General features: G+C 40.3%; 1 protein-coding gene across 1 annotated transcript; it reads left to right on the top strand.

Moving 5' to 3' along the window:
• The first annotated feature begins 8,514 nt into the window (after positions 1-8,514).
• Positions 8,515-17,434, top strand: rcbtb1 (regulator of chromosome condensation (RCC1) and BTB (POZ) domain containing protein 1). The gene is made up of 13 exons (XM_085347324.1): positions 8,515-8,570; positions 9,277-9,565; positions 10,038-10,188; positions 11,440-11,606; positions 13,719-13,877; positions 13,961-14,068; positions 14,204-14,346; positions 14,599-14,662; positions 14,783-14,909; positions 15,017-15,143; positions 15,323-15,474; positions 15,569-15,699; positions 16,466-17,434. The coding sequence occupies exons 2-13, from the start codon at positions 9,443-9,445 to the stop codon at positions 16,604-16,606; spliced, it is 1,593 nt and encodes a 530-aa protein (XP_085203450.1). The 5' UTR covers positions 8,515-8,570; positions 9,277-9,442; the 3' UTR covers positions 16,607-17,434.
• The last annotated feature ends 1,530 nt before the right edge of the window (positions 17,435-18,964 follow it).

Genomic DNA, 18,964 nt, shown 5'->3' with positions numbered 1-18,964 from the left:
ATAGAAATGAATACTATCAGAAAACAAGAAATAAATAAAACAGGGAATTTGTTTAAAGATTTTTAAAAAAGCCTATTCCGTTTATAAAGTTTTAAAAAAAAGTTGTTTTAGTAAAATTTACCTTAAACAACGTAGTATAAGCTATAGCACAATTACCAGAAAACACAAATAAAATAACGAAGAAATAACAAATCAATCCTCTTTATAATTCAAATATTTTGGTTTTTTTCCTTCGACTTTTCTTCTGAAGGGAAAAGTCACCTCCGGTTTCCTCGTGCAGTTTGATGCGGGCGTACTGGCAGACGCAGCATCCAGTAAGTGTAGACACGTGGTTTCCACACCGTCAGTCTCCGATTGCCTCAAACACAGAACCGCAATCAGCAACATTTTGGAGGCAGGGGTGACACGAGGTCACTGATTGGTGGAAACCACCGCCTGCCTTTGTCTGTCTGCTGTTTATTTGTACCCAGTAATGGCTGCTCTAAACTCACATATCCGACTGTTTAATTTCCGGCTTCACTGCTGCCAGATGCACACACCTGTTGATTGAGTCGTTTAAAACCAGTGGGCCGGCGTTTAGCTCATATATAACCTGCTGTCTATAGGAAAGGTAGACTACGATTGCTCTTGTGTGGTTCGCTCGTTCAGTTCTCCAGAACCTCCAGATATGTGGACCTGTAGAATACCGGCTAAAAATGGTGCAGTGATTTTGTATTCAGAGAGAGCTGGCGCTGTCCAGAGTGCTGAATCCGCATTCGCCTGTCAAACTCACACAGGCCAGGGAAACTGATCGTTATAACTCTTTGTTATCCTGCTGTGTCAGTGACTAAAATGTCCATGTAGTTCATAAAACACTGACTATGTCTACATTTTGCTGAGAGAAATCATTTAAAATGAAAAAAAAAAACTATAAGAGTCAGTGCACACATTAGTGTTTAGAGTTTTCTTGGGAGGCTTTTAAAACACACTATCCATTCTCTGGATAGCTTTGTGGCTCATTTGCCTTCGAATGGGTCAATTTAAAAGCCTTAAACAGCACTTTTACTGAGGGGTGGGGGACTTTTATGCAATGCTTTTGATGTTTGCGATGCAATTAAATCCGCCTTTTGGAGCTGACAGGAAAGAAGGTGTTAGATTGGTAACTTAAGAAGAAGTCATACTTTAGAAAAGAAATAGAAGCATTGTAGGTGAAGATATGAAGTCTAGCATATGTATGAAGTCATGAGTAAAATAAATCCTCCATTGCTGACCCGTCTGCACCACTGCTTCAAACGTACTGAACAGTCTAAAGTTCTCAAATATTGCAGTCTTTGCCCTTTAAAACCTTACTATAGATTGTGGTCTGTTGTTTTGGTAACCGATACTATCCAGATTTGTTTTGGGACATCCACAATTGATCACTGGAGATAGTCTGAGATCAGTCCACATCAGTGTCCTTTAAATCTCTTTAAAACATTCTCATTGGAAAGGTTTTATCTATTGGATTCTGTATGATGAATGGAGATACCCTATCCCCATAGGTCAGTCGTTCACATTTTCTGCTGCCGGGTGGTGGCCTCAGCTGACCCCACCTGGCTTCAGACAGACTGCACAGGAGGTGAGGGAAAAGAGAGCGGACATCCAGATGAAGCTCAGACTGTTCTGGAAGCATGGAAGCGTGTTTATGATTAGCAATGCTCAGTTGATTTCCCTGGAATGGATTTTTTTCTTCAATATCCCTGCCTGGACACGCAGAGCTTGGATTTACGAGGCTATGCTACCCCAAGAAAGTTCATCCAGACTCTCTGCTTGTTTTACCTTCTTTCCCCTCAATGAGTTGAATCTGTGAGCCTCATGGATCAAACCCTGATTTTTTTACGTCCCCAACTCAACTTGGGCTGTTTCTATTAATAATAGATATCGTCCATTTGGACCAATAGCTTGTTCTTAAAGGAGTTCACTGACTTTTTAATCCTACACCATTAAGCTGTCCAGATTGGTTATTACAGTATTATTATTACAGCATACAAGTATTATCTAACACTATTCATCAATACTACTCCTGCTCCAGCTACTGTCCCAGCTTTTTTTTTCAAATGACTGAAAACTTTTTTTGCTTTCTTTGTAGAAAAAAAAACAAAAACAAAGCAAAAATCCTCAGCAAATTGAGAATAAATATTTCTCCATTGTTTTCTGTGGCTGCTTCTGAGTATGGGTGCTCTGCAAGGTTCTGTTTTTGGGCTTTTACTCTTTCTCCAGCGCATTTTGAATTTTAAGCACTTTTAAGGATATTTATTATTGGTTATGTTTTTTAAGCCCCAAGATGTTTCTCAGTTACAGATCTTACAGAGGTGTTTATACTTGATCAAAGGTTGGATGAATGACAATTTTCTCCAACTTAATATACATTAAAATGCCCATTATTAATAAAAAACCACATTATGTATTATAAGAATAAGTATTTTGTGTTCTGATTTTGGATTTTTCTCATTTTCTGTGAATTGTTTTACAACTGTTGTTAACAAGAACCTGCTTCATCATAACATATAATCAAAAGAATATAATAACTATACGTTTGCTCTTTCTATTTTATATTGAAAGTTTGCAAATGTAGACTTCATTGAAAGTACTGCAGTGGGACATGTTGCCCCAGCTGCACATGATCATTATCTACCTTTCACATCTACATATCATCAGAAAAATACTACCGGTCATTTTCCCACAATGAGTGTATCAAATATAAATAATTTAATATTTAGCGTGAAAAGAAGAATGCCATCTGCAGTCATTTATATTTTGCAGTTTGGCTATTTGACATATTGGTGCTAAACACACTGAAATAACTCAGCTGGGAGCGCGTCTGACTGAAGATCTGAAGGTCGCTGGTTCAGTCCTGGGTTTCAGCATTTTGGTAGTTTTCTGTGGAGCCCAAAAAAATCCTGGTTGTTGTTTTTAGATATTTTACCAGAAGAAGGCTCACTGGAGTCACCACAATGGATCATCTTCCTCCACCTAACCGCCTTAACCCCATTTTCCTCTGTCCCACCAGTCCTCTGCATGTCCTCCTTCACTACATTCATGAATCATCTGCTCCTCCTGCCTGGCTTCAACTCAGTGCCTCCAAACTCCAGCCACTTCTCCTCCTCTTCTTTCTTCACACAGTTCCCCAAGCAGAACAGGAGAAGCTTGGTTGATGGAAGGTGGGTTGCAAAGCAGCTTGCAGATGCCCAAGAACTCTGGGTAGTATAAAACAGTTTGAACACCATGCCCTGTATGAGATTTTCACACTGAATGTGTGTCATGATTGGAGACTGGAGGCAGAATATTGCACTCACTGTGAAAAAGTTAACTAGATCAGGGCAGCAACAATGGACAACTCGAGAAAATGAAGGCAACAAGAAACAACTGGGAGTGGAGCACAGATAAAAACAATCACTGGTGGAGACAGAATGGGGGGCAATTACAGTTACAAAGGAAGGGGGGAAGCAAAACTAGAACAACTCTCAAAGTAAAACAAGAAACATGACGGAGACAAGACTCCATACTAACAGATGCATGAGACAGTGGGAGGAAGGTAAAGGGAACCAATAAGGGAACTAACCAGAACTAAAAATAAAAATACAAGAACCAAGGAACAAATCGAAAACAAAAGAGAAAATATGAAATAAGAATCCCAAACAATACTCAGAAAAATCCAGGACCGCGACATTGTGCAGTTGCACCATCAACTGATGTTGGCTGGCACTGAGATCACCCGATCTGTCGGGGCTGCCCAGGCTTGACTTTGGTCCTTGCTTGAATTAATGCTATGCTGGATTTAAGCTATTACTACTGTGAGTAAAAGAAAACATAATTAGAATATAGTGCGCTTAAATTTGCTTAGATGAGGGGGTCCAGCTGTAGATTGGTGAATGTCTGTGTGTTTTAGTTTGGTTTAGCTATAGGCCTGAACTTGTCATAACTTAGAAGTAGGTTTGCAGGAGACTCTCCACATGCTTAGCTGTAAAAGTAAGACAACAAGAGGTCAATGGCCCAGTGGATGCAGAGTGGGGGTCTCAGTGCTTGTAATATGTTTTGTATGTTTTGTAGAGGAATTTGGTGTAGCTTGGGTGAGGGGAGATGGACTTTTATGACCGGCAGGAAGTCACATATACAGAGACACACACTCACTCACGTGCACACACATACACACAGGTACGCGCACACACAGGTACTCACGTGCTCGCACATACATACACAAACACAGGGTTTACAACACACCATGTGGGTTTTACGATGGGGTCGCTTCTATAAAACTGGTTGTAACAAACAAAGAAGTGAAGATCTGCAGAGGGACACCGGCCTTGCACATCTCCCCTTCTAGAAGGTGCATGCGTAACTGAAGATAAAGAAAGGTTTTGTGAAATGACTACTGAGTCCGGTGCCGTCTCTGGATGCCCGAGGAATAAAATAGAACCGGGGTGAAACTGCTTTACGTAACACTACACATGGGAGTTAGTCCTTTCACTGCACTATAACAGTCAAGCAGCTTGGTGTACATTTGAGCAAGAAGACATCTGCATTTTTATTTTAATTGTCAGGCACATGCTGAGAAGAGAGAAATTCTGTGCTGGCACAGATAAGCAATTACACCCAAACACTGAAGTTTCTGGAACAAATCTCATTCTCTGCTGCAATGCAGTATTGGCAAATGAGTCCAGTATAATGGTCCCCACAAACAGCCCTGTCTCCTGCTTGTTTGTGCCTAGACTTGTAGCTATATGGCTGCACCTATTTAAGATACACATACATACTTATTACTGAAGCATGGGTGAGGTCTGGCAAATGTTATTTTCACTCTCTGTTCCCACTATGTTTTATTTTGAAGGCTTCAGTGCTGTAGCATGGGATTGCTGTCATCAAAGGGCAAAATATCATCCCTGCGCACAGAGAGCTGCTTCAGCTGAAAGTGACAACAGCTACAGAGCATGCGTGTGTGTGTGTGTGTGTGTGTGTGTGTGTGTGTGTGTGTGTGTGTGTGTGTGTGTGTGTGTGTGTGTGTGTGTGTGTGTGTTTGGATTTAAGAAATCTGTGCACAGGATGCAATGAATGCAGAACACCAAGAACAATGGAGAAGGGAAAGTAAAAGGAGTGGGGAAGGAAGAAGAGAAAGAGAGTAGAGTTAGGAGGAGTAAAGGGACAAAAAGAGGAAGTATGAAAGCAAAAGACAGACATGTAGAGAGTGGCACGCGCACAGCCGGTGAGGATTCACAATAAGAAAAGGAACCAGGAGACAGGTGACTTAATTACAACAGTGAAAGAGATCGTTTAAATCAGAAAAAAGCTGACACTTAAGATTCCGCCTTTGCTGTAGATCTTTACTCACTTGAATCTGACAGCAATGACACTGCAGTAATGCCTCTGAAAAGACTTTTTTCCTTTTATATTTGATTGAAATTTATAGGTTTTTTATGCTGTATGTATCAGATATATCACTATGCTTAATTGGGGAAACATTAATAATGTTGGGGTATTCTAAGCGACTGGACTTTAAGTTTCTTGAAGACATTTCAACCTCTCATCTGAGAAGCTTCTTCAGTTCTAAGACCTAATGGTGGAGAGTCCCAGGTATTTAGGCCCTAGTGGGAGCTGTATTTTAAGAGGGTCGTTGACCCACTATTGATCATGTACCTCATTACATGAACCAAGGTGTGAAAAAGGGTGTGGGTTTGGATGAAACCATGTGAGACCTTGCCTCAACCTATCATGTGACCTGATGAGATCACCTGACGCAAGATATGAGTGGGCGTTAAGGCACCTGTGAAGGGATCTCAAAACTAAATTGTAGGTGGCAGACAGTTGGTGTTGTAATCCACCCCCTCTGTTCAAAAATGGTTGTTCACAGTGGACATACGTGGCTACTTCAACTCCTCTGGCATCCTCGAAAGAGTGGCCTTTGGCCTTCAGATGCAGACGTACAGCTCGTCCTGTCGAAGTGGCTGTTCTATGTTGTGCCATGTGTTTATGAGGTCGAGCATATGTATGGCTGTTTGGTTTCTCCAGTGCAGAGTTCTGAGCAGTCCTTGCTGCACTGTAAAGGTACACAACATTGTTTGCTTTGTCTTTGGGATGAACCAGTTTTTGTCTAAGTGGCTGGCTGGGTCTGAAGTGCACTGGGAAGTCATGCTTGGAGAAGATTCACCTGACTTTCTATGATAAACCTGCTGGGATAACAATGTTGTTCCACTTGTCCTTCTGTTTCTCCCTTCTTTATTGTGTATCTTTGCCTATTTGATGAAAGCCCAAATGGACTTTCCATGACCTGGATGTCTGACAATCAACACAGACAATGTTTGGGTATATTTATGAAAGAAGCTTTCTACAGCTGTAGGTGGCAGATAAGAGCGACGGAAGTACACAAGTAGCGAAATACATCATGTGTTGGCTAAAGCAAAGACCTATTACTGTATAAAAAGTGACACTTCCTTTGAATAGTGGATTTTTAGACTGCCCCTGGAGCGTGTCATGGGCACCATGCTATTGAGAATTGGGTTAGCATTGAGCCTGTTAGCTCAGAGAGAAAAACACAACATGGCCTGCATCCATCCAGGGAATATCATATAACCAACCACTAAGTAACAGAATAGACCACAACTGCATGAAAAGGGGAACCCTAATTGGACAATATCATCTGTAAGGCTTCACGTTCCCTTTTGATATAAAACTCCCCCCCCCCCCCCCCCTTTTTTTTTTTTTTTTTTTTTTTTTGTAGTATTTGAAAAAAGAAAAATAAATTATATTCCTTCTGGCCAACTACCTGTTGGTGGTCCACTGGAGGCATTATTATTGCACTGAAAATCTAAATTTCAAAATCATTCAGTGAATATTATTTTAGTTTAGTCTGTTGTTTTCAAACCACAAATGCGTTTTTATACTCAATCAGACTGAACTGACCCCGTATTAAAGCCTTGATGTTCTGCTGTTCACTTGGAAAGCACCCCGCTTGTTGCAGCGCATTAAACCTTAAGAGCCCAATGCTACAGTGTGTGCCAGTACTCCACCTACTGTTCATAAACAGGAACTACAAGGTGGTTGAGACAGGACACATTTTCTGGTTGTTTTTGGAGGGGGGGGGTCAGAGAAATTTAATAATAATGTTTTATTTATATGCAGCTTTTTTTCCCCACATATGGGGATTTAAATAAGGAATTTTAACTTGTGAGTATCAGTCAAAGTCAGCTTTATTGTCAAGAGATCAAGACTCATCAGACGAGGCAACATTTTTCCACTTGTCCAGTTTTGGTGAGCCTGTGTGAATAGCTGACAGGAGTATCACACAGTGTGGACTGTAAAAGGTATGTTTCGGACCTCAGACCATTACAGAACCACGAGAGCTGTTGCCCATCTGGGTAACGTAATAATACGGCCCACAACTATTGCATAATTCCTCAGTAATTTAAAGGAATTTCAGTTATTTTATTTGAAGTTACAAAGTAATTATATTTGTCGACAAAGACTTCATGGTAAGTATACTAGAATAAAAGGGTCACGTGTCATGACCCAGGAAGCAAAGAAATAATTATATTGTAAGTATATTTAAGTAGTTAGATAATTTTAAGTAGTTCCACTTTTCATAGTAATTTTGTAGAAAAACAAAATTTAAAATACTTGAGTGTGAGCCATATTTTGGAATGGATTAATCTTGCCTTTTCACAGCATTATTTTTTTTGAAAACTTTATTTAATTTGAGTTATGCTGATGCGCCGCTCGGCGTAGGAGGAACTAAGTGCTAAGTAATGCTGTTTATTCAACTGTCCTGTTTTAAACAATATAAATGTGATAAGGACAGTTCTCCCTTGCCAAGTAACAAGAAAAAATAAGTACTATCAAAATGTGTAGGACTATGTGACCTCACAGTGATGGAGCCTAGTCTAACCTTTTTCTTGCACAATCACAGCTCAAACATAACTTTTAAAGGAGGGTACAGAAGTTGGAAGTACCTGGAAGTTAGACCAAGTAAAGCCACTCCATAATACAGCCTGCCCCCCAAGAAGTCCAGTGCACTTATATTGTTTGTTTTCCCACAAATTACACCATACTTAAAATTACTTACAGTATAATTTATGTCTCCTTTCCTGCAAAATACCCAGAATTTAGGCACTAGTTAAATATACTTAGAATATAATTATTTCGTCTTTCCTGTAAGTTGAGTGATGCTTAAAACTACTCATACACGACCTAACATTACTGCTTTAGTTATAATTATTTCTTTGTCACCTGCAAAAACTTGACTTGTTCCAGTATACCTACCTTTAAGTATTTGTAGATAAATATAATAACACTGAAAAAAAAATAAATTCGTTGAAGATCGATTTTATTACAGGAGAATTGCGGCTTTGGTTCGGGCCGTGAGCGTTATCCCCATCTGTGGCTGGTAAGTGCACGTCTACATCTAGGTGTTATTTAACTGAGGGCCGGATGGGGCAGTGGTGCTCCTACGCGCCCGCTTAATCAACCGCGCGTATCATGCGCAAAGAAGAACAACAGACCACTCTCGATGCGGCTCGGCGGTTGTGCTACTGTAAACACCGGACGAGCGATTTTTTTTTCAGGTAAATGTATTTATTAACACGAGTTTACACGCTGTAGAAGTAGTCGTTTTTATTCTTAAAGTTGTTGCCGTAACGCTGTCGCTGTCTGTCTTTTCTCAGTCGACTCGTTGTTATGGAGCGATGCTTTAGGTAGGAAGAGCACAAGAAAGCGCTTAACTAAGCTACTAGCTTCTCCGTTCATCACAAGCTTTTAATCGCAGTTAGCTTTGCTGCTGTGGTGCCTTTAAGGAGTGAAATTAAAAGTTTTTCTACGTAGGGTTGAAAAAAAAGGGGAGCAGTAAATTAGAGTATGCTTGTTTTGTTTCTTTTTTAAATTATTGTTATTATTACGATTATTGCTAATATTATTATTATTATTATTGTTATCATCATGCTGGCTAAGGTGGAAAAAAATGTAGCAATTTAAAACGTCCCTGCTTATCAGCTATATCCAATATCAGCTCGCTGGCTTTTCTCAGGAGTTGAGAGCTTAACAGTAACATTATGTGTTATTGCTTTGGCCTCATGCTATGCCTCATTTACATGAGATTGAGATGCATTTCCCAAGACATACAGGTATTATTTGATGTAGTTCTGAACTTGCCAAATACTTGCCTGTCATTTCAAGAGAAGAAGAATAAATGTTACCCCTCTTTATAGTAATGTAACTGTTTAAAAAACAAACTTTGTCTATTTATCTTTAATATATTTCTTGTCTTGTCTAAAGCGACAGCAGGGATGGTTCTTCTGGCTCCACGCCACCACCACCATCGCCTCCTCCTCGGGTCCTCCCTTCCCCTCGTCATCCCCCTCCTGTGCCCTCCTCCTCTCCCCGATCATCCCTGACTCCTCCTACTTCCCAGCTAGGAAGACTGAATTTTGCAGGAGCGGTGATGGATGTCAGTAAATGGCCCCTGTTCTACCTGCTGAGTGCTCAGGAACTAGCTACAGTGCGACAGGCCTGTGTCTTTGGCACCACTGCCAATGAAGCAATCTATATCACCCATGGAAATGAGGTGAGGAGTGCACATTTGATAGTTTCTGTTTATGATATGAGCTCTTTAAATAGCACTCGAATGATTGTACTTGTTTTGTCTTCCTTATATTTGTGCCTGAATCTAATTCTGACTTTACATGAAGTGTGTCGTTTGCTCTGTAGTTACGTGACAGTTTAAACAACAGGAAAACGTATGAAGCCGATGGGGTTTGCTGTGTGAAATGCCTCCAGTGCGCTTTTTATGTGAAGGTTTATTTCATAAGCGTGTGTTTTGTGGGGAAAGAAAAAATATGCCGCAGGAGATCCTGCATTGTTTTCACTTTCCTGTTTGAATGCCACCATACCAGAGCACAGCTGATCTCAATCAAAACGCATAAGTCACACAATGAGCATCTATTTGCTTTGTGTTTGTTGATAACCTACAACACAGCACTTTAAATGTGTATCTGCACTGTGTCTCTGTATTTTGAAACGTGTGTTACTGTTTCCAGGTGTTTGTGTTGGGGTTAAACTGCAGTAGCTGCCTTGGTACAGGAGACAGTCTGAGCACTGTTATGCCGAAGAAACTGGACTTCCTACGAGGGAAGAAGGTAGCCAGTGTGAGCTATGGCAGCGGACCTCATGTCCTATTGGCTACTGACGGTAGGCTGTTTTTTTTATATTTATACAATGTTTTCATCCTGCTGCATAAGCATTTCACTGTATAGTCATGTCCTCAATATTGGTCAATTTCTACAGAAAGGTTGACTTTTTTCTATTGAACAGTGGAAATGTCACTAATATGAGCTTAACCCTTTCATGCATAGTGGTCACTACAGTGGTCAGCTATTCAAAGGCTGTTTTCTTGTATTTGTGTCAGTGTTGATGGTGTACTTGCACATAAACCACTACATTGGACACTGATGTGTCAGTCCATACACATCAGTTGTATGCACATCAACTGATGGACATACAATGTATACACATCAACCCTTTGAAAAGGCAAAGCAAGTTTATTTATACAGCACAATTCAACGGCAAGTTGATTCAAAGTGCTTAACAGAGACATTAAAAAACAAAAACAAATAAAAAGCATGATTTACAATGGGGAAAAAAGGAACAGTAGATAAAATCAGTACCGGTAGTTAAAATGTAAGTTTTGAAATTTAAGCTTAAAAGTGTGGATTTGGTGCTTTATTCAAATGCAGCTGAGAACAGGTGAGTCTTCAACCTGGATTTAAATAAACTGAGTGTTTCAGCTGATCTGAGGCTTTCTGGGAGTTTGTTCCAGATATATGGAGCATATAAGCTGAATGCAGCTTCTCCGTGTCTGGTTCTGACTCTAGGAACTGATAAAAGACCGGATCCAGATGACCTGAGGGATCTGGAAGGTTCATACTGGGTCAGCAGGTCACTGATGTATTTTGGTCCTAAACCATTCAGAGCTTTATAGACCAGCATCTATCCTCTGACGGACAGGCAGCCAGTGTAAAGACCTCAGAGCTGGACTGATGTGGTCCACTTTTTTGGTCTTAGTGAGGACTCGAGCAGCAGAGTTCTGAATGAGCTGTAGTTGTCTGACTGATTTTTTTAGGTAGACCTGTAAAGATGCTGTTACGGTAATCAAGCCTACTAAAGATGAATGCTGAATGATGAATGGACTAGTTTTTCCAGGTCCTGTACATGTAAAAAAATAAATAAATAAATAAGTAAATGTTTAAAAAAAATAAGTTCAAAAATCTTTTTTTCATACCTAAAGATGAATAAAAATCCTGATTCAGGTTGTCATAATTCATGCATGAAAGGGTTTACCTGAACTAAAAAATGTGCTAATAACATAAATAGAAACTCAGACACTGTATAACCAAAACCTGTATAACATTGACAGCTTAAATTTGTTTTTATGTGTTGCAGATGGACATCTGTTTGCATGGGGTCACAATGGTTACAGTCAGCTGGGGAATGGGTCGACCAACCCGGGACTCTCCCCCGTGTTGATCACCGCTAACCTGCAGAACAAAAAAGTGAAAGAGGTGTCGTGTGGCTCACATCACTCTATGGCTCTCACTCTGGATGGAGAGGCAAGTCCTTTTTTATATATATTTTTTAAATTACCGTTAAATGTGTTTAGCGTGTCTTTTCCTGTCTCGCTCTGTTCTCTTCTTTTCCCCTCACCCCCAGCTGGTCCTGGCAGATGCTTCTCCCTGAACCTGGTTCTTCTGGAGGTTTCTTCCTGTTAAAAGGAAGTTTTTCCTTCCCACTGTCACCAAGTGCTTACTAGTGGGGATCAGCTGAGTGATTAGGTTTTCTCTCTATTATTGTACAGTCGTAACCTTACAATATAAAGCATATTGAGGTGACTGCTATTGGGATTTGGTGCTATGGTGCTGGATGGTAAACAGTTTCCATTCACTCTTAAACAACAAAATAAAAGAGTAGGGATGGCAATAGTAGGTAATGAAAAGAAATATGTGGCACACATAATTTAATTTAATTAATAAAATATCATCAAATATGACTGAAATTAGAATATTCTTATTTTTATGTACCACTCTAAATAAAAAGTTTAGCCCTAAGGGGGTCACCCTTATATACCTTGACCTGCCACCTTGAGGCCTTTAGGTAGTGATGGGCAGATGAAGCCCCATGAAGCACTGAAGCTTTTCATCCAATTGGTTCACCCCAACGCGAAGCTTCATGAAGCTTCATTTGCTCTAGCAGGACACCTACTGGACGTAAAAATAATAGCTGGCATGAATTTGAAGAGTGTGGCATTTTGCACACAGCCTGTAAATGTCAACAACAAAAGGAGTGTGTAAAACATGTATATTGTAGTGATGGCAGTATACTGTGTATATTTATAGTGGCAGTATGGGAAATGATTATTTGGAAATGCTTGAAATGGAAATGATCATTTACTGTGAGGTGAGGTGTGGTTGGGGTGTGGACAGTGGTTGTGCTTTTGTAACGTTGAGGTATGGACAGCTACACACTGAGGCTTTGAGCCTCAGTCCTGCCTGTTCACATTTTATTCTGTAAAAACTAAATTTTCACTGCTTTTATGACCTTTTTAGTGGGGAGAACATAGCTAGGATTTAATGATTTAACAAATCTTTTGAATCCTTTCCTCCACAATGCTAAATGGCTGGGAGTCCTCAATCACCATGCTAACCAGGTCTTCATCTATTTGAGATTGTTCTCCTGAGGAAAGACAATAAAGATAAAGCACAAATATAAATATCACATACGTAACTTATAACAGCTGTATAATATTGTTATATCATTTAGTAACATTACTGCATGCTATATTATCATGGCATTTGATAGCTCACCTGGTCTTGCTCCACAATCGCTGTTCCCCTTATTCTCATGCAAAGCTCTGTAGTGCCTAAGCATGGATGAGGTGTTGTTGTTATATCCCAGCTCCCTGGCACATAGAAAACACTTCACCTTGTACAAAAGTCAAGACAGCTCAACATAAATTGTATTGCACCATCAGTATCATGAAAATACATCTTCTGTAGAAATTTACATACCTTGTTGGGAGGAATAAGATCAAAATGTTCCCACACAGGGGAGGACATCCTCCTCTTCTTAGCTGGCTCCATTCTCTCCTGACTTTCTCTCCTCACTCTCATAAACCTCCAAACGGTCTCCAAACTCTCACTAACCGCAACTCTCCATCAAACACCCACATTTTTGAATGAAGTCTGAGGGGTTTGTATCGCTGTCATATCTCGCGGCAAAGTTCGAACCACTTCATGAACCAGTCACGTGGTACAGCCGGGCAGCGAGGCTTCGGACGTCATCATTTTCAGCTCCTCCCATAAATGAAGCAAGCCTCGATACGCGCTTCGCGGAAACGCCCCCTCCATTACTCGACACACGCTCCGAAGCCTCGATACAGAACGTCCCATCACTACCTTTAGGTGTCACACTAAGAAGCCTGTCTTTAACCCAGCGGCATTAAAGCTAATGGGGTTGTTTGTGTGGTAAGCTGGAAAGGCTGTTGCCATTTAAAATATTACTAAGTGTACGTTAAGTATTGCATCCTTTTCCCAGTTTGTTCATGTACATTCAAGTTTTTCTGTTTGAGATGTTACTCAAACAGAACAACTCAGAGTACAGCATCAATAACATCATTCTGAGAAAGGTGTTTTTTCTCACACTACAACATTGTCAATCCTCTCTAGGTCTTTGCATGGGGATATAATAACTGTGGCCAGATTGGTTCAGGCTCCACAGCCAACCAACCCTACCCCAGGAAGGTCACCGGATGCCTGCAGGGCAAGAATGCATCGGGCATCACGTGTGGGCAAACCTCCTCTATGGCTCTTGTCGACAATGGAGAGGTGATGTTAAATAAATTCTTAGTGATCTCATTGAGAAATCTGAACTTGATGTGGTAAACAGGGTGGCTTTTATTTCTCTTTAGGTTTACGGCTGGGGCTACAATGGAAATGGGCAGTTGGGAATTGGCAACAATGGAAATCAGCTGACACCTTGCCGTGTCGCTGCACTCCAAGGGATGTGCATTCAACAGGTGAGACATCCAACAACCACATGAATGAGTTTTTAATATCAATAATTGCCTTGAAGATGACTCATGATTTGTGCTGACATCTGATTGGGTAATTTTTTTTTATCAGCCGCATTTAAATCCATCCCTACCTTCCAGATTGTATCGGGCTATGGACACTGCCTGGCCCTAACCGATAAAGGGCTGCTATATGCCTGGGGAGCAAATACCTATGGTCAACTGGGAACTGGCACCAAGAGCAACCACCTCAGCCCTGTGCACATCATGGCTGACAAAGAGAGGTAGGAAGGAGAGGGAAGGGTGTCGGACGTTTCCTGTTAATATTTAGTTTCCTGTCCTCATTTCCTCCCTCTGTACCTCTGCCTCCGCTCCTGGTCTTAAGTGGTCGTCTGCAGTAAACAAAACAATGCTCTTTCCCTAATTGTAGATATTTTGGGGCAAATCATGCCACAGCAAAACAGCTTTCAGACTTTTGACATGTTTCAGTACAATAATTAAGAAGGAAAAGCTTCCCTGTGTCTCTAATTTGGCAGGGTCGTCGAGGTGGCAGCATGCCATTCGACACACACGTCGGCAGCCAAGACCCAAAGTGGGCAGGTATAGCATTCATCTTTCAAAGTGATGCACAGTCTTGTATTTCTTTGGTTTCTGGAATTCTTTATTCTAAAAAAAAGACCAAAAAAATCCAGGAGCATTATCATTTCACTCCTCCTCCAGGTTTTTATGTGGGGTCAGTGCCGGGGCCAATCCATTGTCCTGCCACACCTCACGCACCTCACCAACACAGACGACGTCTTTGCCTGCTTCGCTACGCCATCCGTTATGTGGCGCCTCATGTCTATGGGTGAGAGAAGAGACAACAAATTGTGGATTATTTGTGTAAAAAACAAACAAAAATGAAAGCTGTCTAAGTACTAGAACTGTTTCTACTGCGGGGGGGTTTTCTTCTAGAGCAAGATGACTTCCTGACGGTTGCAGAGGCTCTGAGGAAAGAGTTCGACAGTCCAGAAACGGCTGACCTCAAGTTCAGTGTTGATGGCAAATACATCCACGTTCACAAAGCTGTGCTGAAGATCAGGTGTGTTTATTATCCACATAGCTATAAGTGAAAGATAGCCTTGATGCATTTGGTAGCTGTGCTTTGTTTCAGGGCAGTTAAGGCAGCCTGTGATTTTTGTTGGCAGCCCTTAACATGTCAGGTTTTGACTATTTGACCATTTGTATACATTGTAAATAAAGTATTTTTATCGCGGCTAGGTGCGAGCATTTCCGTTCAATGTTTCGCTCCCAGTGGACGGAGGATCAGCAGGACGTGATAGAGATTGGCCAGTTCTCGTATCCCGTCTACAGGTCCTTCCTGCAGTTTCTTTACACAGACACTGTTGACCTTTCGCCTGAGGATGCCATTGGTTAGTATGAATGCAACTGTTAAATGTGTTCTTAGAGTGTGTAGAAGGATGTTTTTTTTTTTGACACTGTGTGTGTTTGTGTGTTGTGCTGCAGGCCTGTTGGACCTGGCCACCTCTTATTGTGAAAACCGCCTGAAACGCCTGTGTCAGCAGATCATCAAGAGAGGAATCACTGTGGAAAACGCCTTCACCCTGCTGTCTGCTGCCATACGATACGACGCAGAGGTACAGTTATAAACAGGTTTGTCAGGTGGATAAGCTGAGGTGGTAGATAAATTCACATTTTGGACCAGACGACCAAAATGTTTGTGTGCCATGAGCTTGTGATCTTGTTGCCTTTAAAATAATTGCTTTAAAGACGTGGATCAGGTCTGCGACGACTCACAGTCAGTGTCAATCTTCAAAAATGACTTGGGTGCAATAAAACTGCAATACGACAGTTAGTCTGCTATCAGTTTGAGCTTGGGTCAAGGCTGCAATTACATGCAATCTGTTTGTGATAATGTAGTGATTAACTGTAATAAACTGGCCAAAATGAAGGACGTACACACATATATAAACAGAAATTTATATTAACTGCACACATTCAGAGTCAGAACCTCAGACACCTGAACAGAAATTCCTCCAGAATTCGTGACGTTGTTGCTGCAGGGCAGCAATTTCACAGCAGCCGCTCAGCAACCTTGCTGTGTAGAAGAATGCAAGCAGTCGAGTCGGGTCCTCTATTATACTGATCAGCGCACTCACACGGTGATTGCAACATGTTGACAATCAGTCTGTGTTTAAATATTAGACAGCTGTTATTTGCAAACCTTCACCAGTCTGTCTGAGAGTGATGGCAGTCTGCCCGAGTCTGCACTATGGTATAGCAGCAAAGGAAAACTGTCAGGGATTACAAGGTTTAACACCCTGTAAAATAAGCATCGGAATGTTTGTTCTTTCTTTTGCAATCTAATCTCCTTATTATTTTTTCTATTGTTTGATTTTCCAGGACCTGGAAGAGTTTTGTTTCAGGTTTTGCATAAACCACCTGACTCGGGTAACTCAGACCGAAGCCTTCTGGCAGGTAGACGGAGCAATGCTGAAGGAGTTTATCAGCAAAGCGAGCCGCTGTGGAGCCTTCAAGAACTGAGTGGTGCTTTTAGGCTCCTGCGACCTAAAAAAGAAAGAAAAAAACCAACTAATGACCGAGTGGATTTGGTCACGCTGCGTGTGCAGCAGCAGAATGCAACACCACAGTTTTCACATTCCTGTTGATCCCATCCACGACAAAAGAGGAGGCCCTTTCTTGAAATACTTATTTATATATACTTTAAAGAAGCACTTAAACAACATTATTCACAAGATGCTTAAACTGGATTTTAAGCTGCGTTATCTGTGGATCTAAAATGAGCACTTTGGCCAAACCCATGGCGCCTTTTCTGTGGAAGTTCTTTACATATGTTACGTATACTTGAATTTTTTTTATTTTTTCTCAGCAGCGTTTGCTTTGTTCATTTACTTTCTGGAAAAGTTCATGTGAGGGACCAAAGATCTGGAAGGAATAAACTACTGACCTAATCTAAAGAGATGAACACTGTAATGTAAACATGTTTCACACACTTAGCAGTAGAGCCCAATTTATTGGTGAATTGATTGCATTGATTAATTGCCAGTCTGTTAGTGTTTGCGTTCATACAGGAAAACTTAAGAAAGTAACGAGGAGATGGGAGAAAGACCCTTCTACCATGTTATGATTGCTGACATTGCATAGTTTGTCCACCAGCTGACACAGGGTAAGTTTGGCATTACCTGTTGGAGCACCTATAGCTGATCTGAGCAGAGTAAATAACGTAGCAATTTAGGGAAATTGATTTGTTGAGTTTCTCTGAAATGAAAAAAAAAATATTGACCAATATATCAGACTGTAAGATTTTTGAATCACCAAATATCTGTATCGGCCTTAGATATCTTATATAAGTCAGGCTCTAATTTGGTATTCAGCAGCTCTTTGTATTTAACTCAAAGCAACTGATTGATAAAGACAAACTCATACATATACATGACATACACAGCTGATGCAGAGCCTTCTGTGGTTTGTTATGAGTTGCTTGCTTGGTAAATGTCCTTTGTACATTTTGGGAAGTTAAAACCTGTTTTACTAGGTGTGTTCATTCTGCCTCACATTTCCTCTGCAGCACTACAGTCATCTCTTTATATTCCGTAATACTAAGAGGTTGATTTTTTAAGCTTATTCAAAAATCTATGGAATATATAGACTGAGAAAGTTGCGCTTTTCAGTTAAGAAAAATAACCGTCTTTGGTAAAATTACGACATTAGCTCCTTTTTTTCTTCCATTGCAAGTAAAATGTGTTGTATCTAAGGCATGTTGTACTGTGGAAACTTGCTCAGGTTTCCGCATTATTAGCATTTTCATCATTACAGGTTGGTTTCTGTGTTCGGGCAAATTAAAAATAAATCTACAAAAGTACTTAAGAGGAATTCATCTTAGTTTCTGTAGGTTTTTCTATATATGGAGCAGAAATTGCACTAAACAAAGCTACAGGATACATTGCATATTAAAGAAAGAGGAATGCTTTGAAGCACTTTTTTTCATTCTTTCACTTTGTCGTCTGATGACCAAAAACTCCCTGTGCGTCCTAGCCTTTAGGACAACATGTCAACCATGCCGTCTCCCAGTAAAGCCAATGTGAGATCAGTTTCTATTTCCTTGATAGGTTTCTATTTCTTGATGTACTCAGATGCTTGAGGAGGAGTTTCTGTTCGCTCCAACTAAAGCAGAACTGCTATTTATTATTAAGCACAGCTTCAGTTCAGGCTGGAAAGTAATTTAGGATGCTTTGAGAGCTTCTGTGGAAATCATTGTTTTCGGGAAATGAGGTCTAGGTTTACAGTTTCTGCTTGTTTTGTTTTTTATGAGCTGTTCCTTCTTTTTTTTTTATGAAGTAATTTAAACTGGAAGAGTAAAACTGATTTGCATATTGTATTCTCTCTCTCTCTCACTCACACACACACACACACACACACACACACACACACACACACACACACACACACACTCTCTCTCTTTGTTATACTTTCATCGTTTAGGAGAAGTTTATAAAACCATTAGGTCCATGCTTATATTCAGCTTACAGCATTGCAGTGTTTGGGGTATGCATTATTATTCTGTTGCTGTTACATACTTGAGACATACTGTATTATTTTACTTTTTTAATTTAGCTATGGGGATTATATTTCTGTGATGAAATAAATATTTCTTAAATCTGATTTGTTCACTTGTCATAACAATTTTTGTTCTTGTATATTTTTGTATTTTTTTTATTGTCTAGCTCTTTATTGGCTCTTTGATGCAAACAATTATGTTTTATGGCAAAATGATAACGTGAAAAATATACATGCAAATAGAATGATATAACATCTATAAATCAAAATTATAGATGGGAATGTGAGATTTTAAAAAGAATATATCACTTAAGGAAATTTTTT

This window comes from Diplotaxodon limnothrissa, linkage group LG23, assembly GCF_057381915.1.
Source record: "Diplotaxodon limnothrissa isolate DT_005_m linkage group LG23, D_limnothrissa_male_GT1.1, whole genome shotgun sequence".
NCBI classification, from domain to species: domain Eukaryota; kingdom Metazoa; phylum Chordata; class Actinopteri; order Cichliformes; family Cichlidae; genus Diplotaxodon; species Diplotaxodon limnothrissa.
The sequence above is the reverse complement of the archived record's forward strand: the minus strand, read 5'-3'. Positions and strand labels throughout refer to the sequence as shown.